General features: G+C 42.9%; 1 protein-coding gene across 3 annotated transcripts in view; it reads right to left on the bottom strand.

Moving 5' to 3' along the window:
* grin2db (glutamate receptor, ionotropic, N-methyl D-aspartate 2D, b) overlaps positions 1–12,125 on the bottom strand; it is a 91,358-nt gene that overhangs the window by 17,253 nt on the left and 61,980 nt on the right. For all 3 annotated transcript variants that reach the window (XR_011979744.1, XR_011979745.1, XM_072680607.1), the window contains exons 9-13: positions 10,419–10,572; positions 9,102–9,227; positions 6,836–7,065; positions 3,284–3,444; positions 2,620–2,807 (exon numbers count right to left, since the gene is read on the bottom strand). Coding sequence is in view for 1 of the 3 variants with exons in the window: in XM_072680607.1 (XP_072536708.1) it covers positions 2,620–2,807; positions 3,284–3,444; positions 6,836–7,065; positions 9,102–9,227; positions 10,419–10,572 (859 nt within the window). In the remaining 2 variants the exon portion in view is untranslated. The remainder of the gene's footprint in view (positions 1–2,619; positions 2,808–3,283; positions 3,445–6,835; positions 7,066–9,101; positions 9,228–10,418; positions 10,573–12,125) is intronic.

Genomic DNA, 12,125 nt, shown 5'->3' on the forward strand with positions numbered 1-12,125 from the left:
TCCCATATTACCATATAACACACTGTCCCATATTACCATATAACACACTGTCCAATATTACCATATTATCATATAACACTCTGTCCCGTATTACCATATAACACGCTGTCCCATATTACCATATAACACACTGTCCCATATTACCATATTACCATATAACACACTGTCCCATATTACCATATTACCATATAACACTGTCCCATATTACCATATAACACACTGTCCCATATTACTATATTACTATATAACACTCTGTCCCGTATTACCATATTACTATATAACACACTGTCCCATATTACCATATTACCATATAACACACTGTCCCATATTACTATATTACTATATAACACTCTGTCCCATATTACTATATTACTATATAACACACTGTCCCGTATTACCATATAACACACTGTCCCATATTACCATAACACACTGTCCAATATTACCATATAACACACTGTCCCATATTACCATATAACACACTGTCCCATATTACCATATAACACACTGTCCCATATTACTATATTACCATATAACACTGTCCAATATTACCATATAACACACTGTCCCATATTACCATATAACACACTGTCCCATATTACTATATTACCATATAACACACTGTCCAATATTACCATATAACACACTGTCCCATATTACCATATAACACACTGTCCCATATTATCATATAACACACTGTCCCATATTACTATATTACTATATAACACTCTGTCCCGTATTACCATATTACCATATAACACACTGTCCCATATTACCATAACACACTGTCCAATATTACCATATAACACACTGTCCCATATTACCATATAACACACTGTCCCATATTACCATATAACACACTGTCCCATATTACTATATTACCATATAACACACTGTCCAATATTACCATATAACACACTGTCCCATATTACCATATAACACACTGTCCCATATTATCATATAACACACTGTCCCATATTACCATATTACCATATAACACACTGTCCCATATTACCATATAACACACTGTCCCATATTACCATATTACCATATAACACACTGTCCCATATTACCATATAACACACTGTCCCATATTACCATATTATCATATAACACACTGTCCCATATTACCATATAACACACTGTCCCATATTATCATATAACACTCTGTCCCATATTACTATATTACTATATAACACACTGTCCCGTATTACCATATTACCATATAACACACTGTCCCATATTACCATAACACACTGTCCAATATTACTATATAACACACTGTCCCATATTACCATATAACACACTGTCCCATATTACCATATAACACACTGTCCCATATTACTATATTACCATATAACACACTGTCCCATATTATCATATAACACACTGTCCCATATTACCATATTACCATATAACACACTGTCCAATATTACCATATAACACACTGTCCCATATTACCATATAACACACTGTCCCATATTACCATATTACCATATAACACACTGTCCCATATTACCATATTACCATATAACACACTGTCCCATATTACCATATAACACAGTGCCATAATTACCATATAACACACTGTCCCATAATACCATATAACACACTGTCCCATAATTACGATATAACACACTGTCCCATATTACCATATTACCATATAACACACTGCCCCATATTACCATATAACACACTGTCCCATATTACCATATTACCATATAACACACTGTCCCATATTACCATATTACCATATAACACACTGTCCCATATTACCATATTACCATATAACACACTGTCCCATATTACCATATTACCATATAACACACTGCCCCATATTACCATATAACACACTGTCCCATATTACCATATTACCATATAACACACTGTCCCATATTACCATATTACCATATAACACACTGTCCCATATTACCATATTACCATATAACACACTGTCCCATATTACCATATTACCATATAACACACTGTCCCATATTACCATATAACACACTGCCCCATATTACCATATTACCATATAACACACTGCCCCATATTACCATATAACACACTGTCCCATAATTACGATATAACACACTGTCCCATATTACCATATTACCATATAACACACTGTCCCATATTACCATATAACACACTGTCCCATAATTACCATATTACCATATAACACACTGTCCCATATTACCATATAACACACTGTCCCATATTACCATATAACACACTGCCCCATATTACCATATAACACACTGTCCCATAATTACGATATAACACACTGTCCCATATTACCATATTACCATATAACACACTGCCCCATATTACCATATAACACACTGTCCCATAATTACGATATAACACACTGTCCAATATTACCATATTACTATATAACACACTGTCCCGTATTACCATATAACACACTGTCCCATATTACCATATTACCTTGTTCACACATCCACGCTGACGTATGCAGACTATGTGCAAAAAAGGGTGGAGTTTCTCTTTAAGAGCAGCCATGGAGTCGGGGGCTGATGGGGAAAACCTGATGTGCTGTAACCTCCTTTTGACCACCAGTCAACACAGGGGTCAGGCCTTGGGTCGGGTGCTTACCGTCGCCCACCAGCTGCAGCAGGGCCAGGTCCAGCGGGCGCTTCCAGCGGGAGTTCTTGATGAGGGCGATGCCGTACCCCGTGGTGGCGAAGACCTTGCCCGAACCTATCGTCATCACTTTGCAGCCTTCATCTTTACGAGCCATGTAGTTCAGCACTGCGGCGTCGTAGATGAACGCATCCAGCTTACTGCAGGGGGGGTGGGGGTGGGGGTGGGGGTGGGGGGGTTTCGGGAAAGAGTGGTGGGGGGGGGGTGGAAGAGAGTGAGACAGCAGGCAGAGAAGGAACATCTGCTTTTCAGGCATATTAGAGAATGGGAATGCATGGGGCTGGGGGGGGGGGGGGGGCAAATGACAGGCTTAGGAAAACCACACTGTATGGATTAGCGACTCACGATGCAGAGACTTAGGGGGGAATGTGTGTGTGTGTGTGTGTGAGAGAGAGAGACAGAGCGAGAGACTACCGCTGAAGGCAGAGAGAGAGAGAGAGAGAGAGAGAGAGAAACTGCAAACACATCAAAACCCAGACAGCACTGAAAGCAGGCTTTCCGGGTGGAGAGGTGGGGCGGGCGGGGCTGGTTGAGAGTCTGGTTAGGATCCAAGAACCAGAGTGAGGGATGAGATCAGTGGAGAGATGGAGAGCGGGTGGAGGGAAGGAGCACCCACCCGGTCTTCAGGTTGGTGATGGCCTCCTCCACTCCCTTCTGGTTGTATTTGATCATGTAGTGGTGCATGTCGGGGTAATTACTGCGGATGTTCTTCTCCGTGCTGCCGTTGGGAACCGTGCCGAACTTCAGCGGAGGGTACTGCTCCGTCGGGTGCTGGAACTGAGGGGAGGAGAGAGGGGACTGGTTAGGGCGGGTTTTTGGCGTTCTGGAGGAAACCCAGCCAGTCAGAACCCGGCTCACGGTGGAGGGGAGCGGAGGTTCTATGTTCTCAGAGGCCTAGGTTCCCAAGGTTCTATGCTCTGAGAGATCTCAGGTCAAAGCTCTCAGGCCTCTGGATTCCAAAGATTTTAGGTTCTAGGTTTGTGGTTTAAAGTTCTGCATATTTAGGGTTCTCTGATTCTCTCTGATTTCATCAAGTTCTACTTTTTCAGGGTTGTAGGTCAATGGTTGTAGGTTCTACGCTCTGTTTTCAAGCTTTTTGGTTCTATATAGCCAATGTTCCAAGTTTTCAGGGTTCTAGCTTACACAGATTCAAGGTTACAAAGGGTTCCCATGGTTTTGAGTATCCAATGCTCTATGTTCTATGTCCAGATGGTTCTAGGTTTTATGCACCCAAAGTTCTATGTTCTGAGAGTTCTAGATTATGTGCACCCAATGTTCTAGGTTTTATGTTTTGAGAGTTCTAGGTTCTAAGCATCCAGTGTTCTAAGTTCTATGTTCTGAGGGTTCTGGGTTCAGTGACACAATATTCTAAGATCCATGTTCTGAGGGTTTTAGGTTCTATGACCCAAGTTCAATGTCCAGATCAGATAGTTGCAGGTTTTTATGCATCCACTGTTCTAGGGTCTATGTTCTAAGAGCTTTAGGTTCTATACCTAAAGCCCTAGGTTCTATACCTAATAGTACACACGTACTATATGTACATATGTTCTTAACGTCTACGTTCTCAGGGTTATAGGTTCCCAACTTTCTATGTTTCAGGGTTCTTGGCCACCAATATTCCTTGTACCCAAGGATTCTAGATTCCCAAGGTTCTATGTTGCCAGGCCTCTGTGTGCTCGAGGTTTTACATCCACAATGTTCTAGATTCTAGAAAGTTCTGTGTTCTTAGGATTCAAGATTCCCACATTTTTATGTTCCTATGGTTCTGGGTTTGCAGGGTTCTAAGCTCCCACGGTTCCAGTTTCTCATGTTTCTAGCCTGCCAAGGCTTTGGGATCTCTGTGTTCCGAGGGTTCCATGTTTCCAGGGTTCTTGATTCTAAATTCAAATCGGCACAGCACTGAAGTCTGTGTTTTCATTATCATCATCAACTACTTTTATCAAATTATGCGAACCGTAAACTCACTCCTGTATTCCCTAAAGCTCCCTCTAGGGGGCGCAGTAGAGCACCGCTTTACATCCTCCAAACATGGTGGAGGTAGTTTCTACTATAAAGTTAATACTGTACTAATGCTCACTTCCATTAGCTTCCCCATGCAATTCCGAATCTTTTGTTAGCATCGTACAAAGCTAATCGCGTTGTACGTTCCCTTCTCCCACACTCCCTAAGTAGTGCACTAGGTAACGTAAAAAACGTAAAAGCTCCAAGAAGGGTGTAATAAGTCGAAGGAAAAGTCATGTGAGATTCATAGAATCCACAAACGTGTCCACAAACTTCCCGGCTGGACTTACAGTCACTATTTGGGCGTGTAGAAAGTAAGTGCCCTATATAGGCACCACAGGGCCAATTGAGACACAGCCTGGGCTTAATACTACTGCAGGCAGATCTGACCGGAGCACAGGCATCTGGAGCCGGAACTGAAAACGATACACAGGCGAGAATGAGAAAGCCAGCCTTTATGATCCATACCCACCATAGTTCTCAGACTAATATCCAACTTTGGGGGTCCCGCAACCCCCAGCCCCCCTCTGCAATCCCACCTCATTGAAAGCGCATTCCTCAGCCTTTGCGGAACTGACAGCAGTGAGCAGCGTCTATGAAGAGCGCTTTAATAGCTTTATCCTCGACAATATTTTGCTTCATGGGAGAACAGACGTGTCCTTTCCGTCAGCGCTCTGATTGGCTGTTTGATCCGCGCGGTCCCCTCGGTGTTATCAATCTCGTGTGCTGGATGAGTGCACTCTGCCTCCCTGCTTAAGTCTCTGTAGGCATGAGCCAAATCGATTCTACACTCCACATCCACGCAGTGCCCTGAATAATGAAAACCGTGCGAGCTCAAGCATGCACACACACACACACACACACACACACACACACACACTTGCCTTGGAACTCTTTTTCTTATTCTAGTTACTTTACTCTACTTACACACACTGGTGGTCTATAGGCGCCTGGGCAGTGCAGAGCAAGTGGAGCTCCAGCACCACCACAGTGTGAGGAGACCACCAGCTCAAAAAACGATCATCCTCTCCTCTCACGCAGGCCAGAGAAACAGGCACCTTTCATTTCTCAGAATAATGACTTCGTTTATTTAAACAGAGACTTAATTTAATGGCTGGATTTCTATTACTTATGTGTTTGCAATGAAGAAATAATGACTTTTATCTCCAAGACTTTTAAGTGTTTTGATGTTTTATTACTCATTGAATTGTAATGATATTTTTATATTGTCATTTTCACTATAAATGTGATTTTATTTAGAATTTTGACTTATTTTGATACAGTTTATTTAAATAATTACTTTACATTTATTGGACTGTATTGATTTCTGTTGAAATAATGACAATGAAAATCTTCCCAAGATTTGTACTTACTTTGATGAAATTACTACTAATTTTGTTATTTTTATTTTTATTTTGTCAACGTAATTATATCTAGTTTGTGACTTTGACTGATTTCATAACAATAATCACTTATTTAATTGTAATTTTTAGATATTTTGTCACTTTTGTATTTATTTTTGGTAAAATAATGAATTTTTTCCAAACGTTTTTATTTTTTTTTTATTTTTTTACTTGGACTGATTGACTATAAGATTGATTGATTGATTGGTTAAGAATAATCACTTACTATATTGTGATTTTGGTTGATTTTGTTAAAAAATAATTTTGTAAATTTTGAAACCATTCTGACATCATCATAACATTTTGTTTGGGATTTATTTGACTTATTTTGTCCAAATAATTACTTGTTTTATTTGTTTTTGTTCAAATAATTATGACTTTTTCCACTAGAATGTCACTTATTTCGATTACATTTCTAATTTCATTGTATTTTTATTTTTCTCAACATTTTTATTGTTTTTACTTCCATTATTGTTTTACTTCCATATTTTTTTCAGGATTTTGACTTATTTTGTCAAAATAAATTTAATTTTATTTAATTTGATTTTATTTTAGTCTGATTTAGTTTACTGACATTTTGTCAAAATAACCATTTTCTTACCTGTCCCATCCCTACACAGATTTTTAAATATCTACAATTTTCAGAATATTTTTCATATGAATGAAAGAAGAAGAAAACCCAGATTATTAACAAGGTCACAGACACTCGGACCCCACCGCGGCCTCTCTCTGACCCCACCGTGCTGCCAGCCTCTCGGACGTACCTTCTTGTCGCTGAGGCCAGAAACGGTGTCGATGTACTCCTCCTGGATCATGAAGGCGGCCAGGTTGGCAGTGTAACTGGCCAGGAAGATGACGGCGAAGAAAGCCCACACCAGGACCATGATCTTACTGGTAGTGCCCTTGGGGTTCTCCACGGGAACAGAGTTGTTGAAGACCAGCGCCCACAGCAGCCAGATGGACTTACCGATGGTGAACTTAGACCCTCCGGCTTCTAGGAGTGGAAAAAAGTAAGAGAGAGAGAGAGAGAGAGAGAGAGAGTCAGAAAGCCTCAGGCAAGAAGAACACACTCGGGTGCTCGGGTCCTGTGCAGTCCTGGATCATGGCCTTGAGAAGCCCTTGGGCACAAGCGTCTTTAGAGCTTTCCTGTACTCCAACTATATATTTATATATATATATATATATATATATATATATATATATATAACCATAAATATAAATATATATATATATATCACAATCTGCGTCCAAATACTTTTCTGGCCCTCGCTTTTGGGGAAGAGGGAGGACAATCTCACCCATCTAGTTAGAGTGAGGACGTTTCTGCTCTCGGGGTTTCTTGGTGACGTATGGCTGTGGCATCACAACGCTTAGACAGTAGGGCCACCTGGGAGTCCCCATCGTGCAAGATATTCGGCGGTCTTTGTCGTAAGGGCTTGAAGACGCAGCTGTGCTGATCACTAATCAAATACAGGTGTGGATGCAGACGATGACACTGCATTACCACAACTTCTCTGCTGGCCTTGAGCATCGCACTAGCACAGAAACGAGAGAGCGAGAGAGAGAGAGAGAGAGGAAGAGAGAGGGAGCGAGAGAAGTTCCTGCACTCTTTTATTATACATGAGGACTGTGGGAAAAGTGTGAAAGTCAGCACTGGCTGCTGCAGAGCAATCAAACACTGATCCACAGAGATGGGAGCGGAGGTGGGTGTACTTGTTAGCCTTTCTGTGTAATTCCTCGGACGCTCAGATTCACGGCTTCGCTCGTCCTGTTAGGTCGACAGGTTGGGACACAGGTCAGCTGAAATGGAGTCAATTATTAAAGTGGACTATGGGACGTGTGAGGAGCTAGTATGCGCAGTTAATGAGCAATGCGCCCGCCGATAAGGCAGTGATGCCAAGAAGCTCTCTGCAACAGCAGCGAAGTTTTCACCCATGTGTTTTTACTCATATGTTGTTAAAATAGTGTAGGGGGCGCTCTATAATGCTCTATAATGTTCATATAATCCACACGCTCATTCTGACAGACTGTAATACACTACAGGAAGCGTAGGGGGCGCTCTATAATGCTCTATAATGTTCATATGATCCACACGCTCATTCTGACAGACTGTAATACACTACAGGAAGCGTAGGGGGCGCTCTATAATGCTCTATTATGTTCATATGATCCACACGCTCATTCTGACAGACTGTAATACACTACAGGAAGCATAGGGGGCGCTCTATAATGCTCTATAATGTTCATATGATCCACACGCTCATTCTGACAGACTGTAATGCACTACAGGAAGCGTAGGGGGCGCTCTATAATGCTCTATAATGATCATATAATCCACACGCTCATTCTGACAGACTGTAATACACTACAGGAAGTGTAGGGGGCGCTCTATAATGCTCTATAATGATCATATGATCCACACACTCATTCTGACAGACTGTAATACACTACAGGAAGTGTAGGGGGCGCTCTATAATGCTCTATAATGATCATATAATCCACACGCTCATTCTGACAGACTGTAATACACTACAGGAAGCGTAGGGGGCGCTCTATAATGCTCTATAATGTTCATATGATCCACACGCTCATTCTGACAGACTGTAATACACTACAGGAAGCGTAGGGGGTGCTCTATAATGCTCTATAATGATCATATGATCCACACACTCATTCTGACAGACTGTAATACACTACAGGAAGTGTAGGGGGCGCTCTATAATGCTCTATAATGATCATATGATCCACACACTCATTCTGACAGACTGTAATACACTACAGGAAGTGTAGGGGGCGATATGATTATTAGCACTAAATAACACAAATAATTGAATTATTAATGATTAATAAAGCTGTATTTAATCCCATGTTTTTAACCGTTTGCTGTTTGTAACGTTTGATGTGGAGTATTGTGCTGCTACACCTGGTTTTGGAATTAAAACTGTGTTACCGTGGCGACCCCAAATCTACAGAGGAATCAATTATAGAGATACTCGTTAGCCGCAGCACCGAAGCGTGGTGTTGACTCACTCTTGCCGTTCTGCAGACTGCGGTTGTATCCCACCGGACTGAAGAACTCGAAGATGAAGACGGTCACAGCTACCACGGTCAGGCACATAACGAACATCATCACCCAGACAGCAGGACTGTACGGCTCTGAGAGAGAGACACAGAGAGAGAGAGTCAGGCAGATAGTCACATAGACTGACAGACAGACAGTTAGATGGACAGACAGACGGAAATTCTGAGAGACAGTCAAACAGATAGATGGTCAGACTGACAGGCAGACAGACAGACAGAAATGTTAGGTAGACAGACAGACAGATGTACAGATAGACAGGCAGAAGGAAATTCAGAGAGACAGATGGAAAGAATGACAGACAGACAGAAAAACAGACAAACAAACAGAACGTCAGACAGATAGATGATCAGACAGACAGATAGACCTAGACTAGCTAGACCTAGACTGACAGACAGACAGAAATGTTAGGCAGACAGACAGACAGATATACAGGTAGACAAACAGGCAGATAAACAGGTAGGCAGGTAGACAGACAGACAAAGACAGACAGACAGAAAGAGTGACAAACAGGCAGACAGACATATAGACAGACAGACGGACCAACTGACAGACAGACAGACAAAATGTTAGGCAGACAGACAGACAGGCAGGCAGACAGACAAAAATGTTGTCAGACAGACAGACAGATATACAGACACACAGACAGATAAACAGGTAGACAGACAGACAGACAAAGACAGACAAACAGACAGATAAACAGGTAGGCAGACAGACATACAAAGACAGACAAACAGAAAGAGTGACAAACAGGCAGACAGACATATAGACAGACAGACGGACCAACTGACAGACAGACAGACCAACTGACAGACAGACAGGCAGACAGACAAAAATGTTATGCAGACAGATATACAGACAGAAACAGAAACAAGTAGGCAGAGAGACAGACAGAAAGAGTGGCAAACAGGCAGACAGACCGACAGAGAGACAGATAATGACACAGACAGAGAGCGAGACAGTCTCTCGTCCACATGATTGTATTTATATTGATCATCAGGTTCTGAAAGGCAGTCGCTGATGGAAACAGACAGAGCCATATTAATAACAGAAGCGAGCGCGGCGGGGACGGGAGCGGCCGGGACGGGAGAGGCGGGGACGGGAGCGGCGGGGACGGGAGCGGCCGGTCTGGACAGGGGACGCTGAGTTTGATTGATGTCTACAGTGGGGTTCCGTCCACACACTCGTCCATCACAGTCTCGTCGAGAGGAACAGGGCTTCAGGTTCCAGTGATCAAACTTCTGCTCGGCCTGAGAGGTTGGACTCACCGAGGAAGGCGGACGGAGAGACGGTTCCGTTGCTACGGGAGACCATGACGCTGATCCCCGTCTCCACAAAGGGCACGGAGAAGTCGATGACCTCTGACCTCTCCTCGTTGATCGTGAGGGAGCCGATGGCCATGTCCGCACGCTTATACACCACCTGGAGGACGGGAGGAGAGACAGCTCAAACTCAGGAGCTAAAAGAATTGAATGTAGCTCGCATACACTGTATATGGACAAAAGTTTGTGGACACCCCTTCTAATGAATGCATTCAGCTACTTTATGCTGCACACATTGCTGACACAGATGTGCAAATGCACACACACACACACACACAGCTTGTCTAGTCCCTGTAGAGAGAAGTACTGCCAATAGAATAGGACTCTCTGGAGCAACCTTTTTGATCCACTGCAGTGTTGGACGGCACTCTAGGCCTTGTGGAGGTTCTAGATATGTCACATTCACAGCCAGCAATGTATATGGAATGCCCACAAGGTCTAGAAATGTCCTTTTGAAGGTTTATGATACATTCCTGGCTGTAAATGTGACATATCTCATCTAAAATCTAGAACATCTACTTGTGAAGGGTCTGGGTACGTCCCAAGGATGTAACTAGAACTTTCACACGGCAGAGTGGCATATTTAGAACCTCCACAAGATCTAGAGAGTCATATCTCGAACTGTCACAAGGCCTAGAATACCATGTCCGAACCTCCCAGAGGTCAAGAGTGATGCATCTACGGGTTCCATAAGACCAAGAATGCTTTATCTAGAACCTCCACAAGATCTACAGTGACAAATATCTACACATAGGCACAGAGCGCCTTGTCTCAAACCTCCACAAGGTCAAGTGGGAGGCATCTAGAGTGCTTTATCTAGAACCTCAAGAAATCTAGAGTGACATATTAAGATCTAGTGCATAGAATACCATATCTAGAACCTCCAAAAGGTCTAGCGGGTCATGTCTCAAACCTCCACAAGGTCAAGTGGAAGGCATCTAGAGTGCTTTATCTAGAACCTCAAACAATCTAGTAAAACATAGTGACATATTAAGATCTACTACATAGAATACCATATCTAGAACCTCCAAAAGGTCTGCAGTTCCATATCTAGAACTAAAGTCTAAAAGTGCCATTTCTTGAACCTCCAGGATCTAAATGCATGATGCATTTAAAACCATACGGCCCAGGGTGCTTTATCTAGAACCTTAACCAGGTCTAGAGTGCCATGTCTTGAAGGTTGTATCTAGAACTATCTGAATGCCCAGAGTGTCACATGCAGAACTTCCACATCCTATGCACCTAGAGAGAGCTGGGATACCCGCTCACGATCGGGCGTGGAACCCACAACCTCATGGTAACAGTGGACAGACCAACACTTGGACAGCTGTGCCACTGGGGGGGTGGGGGGTTGGGGGGGGTGTTCAGGGGTGGTTCACGGCTCAAAGTTTTGACACCCCAGCTTATTGAGGTCCTAATATAACACATCTGACTGTACCCGTCACACACTGACTGCCGGGTTTGGGCAAACAGCTGCTGTTAACACACACACACACACACACACACTGCAGCTGCCCCCCGCTCAGAGGAGCCCACCCAACACATCGAACACACAGAGGAAGCCCCCGTCTCTTCCATTGCGATTCACACAGCATTCCTCACCCACGGTCGAGCGAGAGAGAGAGAGAGGAGAGAGAGAGAGAGAGAGAGAGA

The sequence above is a fragment of the Salminus brasiliensis genome, chromosome 5, assembly GCF_030463535.1.
Source record: "Salminus brasiliensis chromosome 5, fSalBra1.hap2, whole genome shotgun sequence".
NCBI lineage: Eukaryota > Metazoa > Chordata > Actinopteri > Characiformes > Bryconidae > Salminus > Salminus brasiliensis.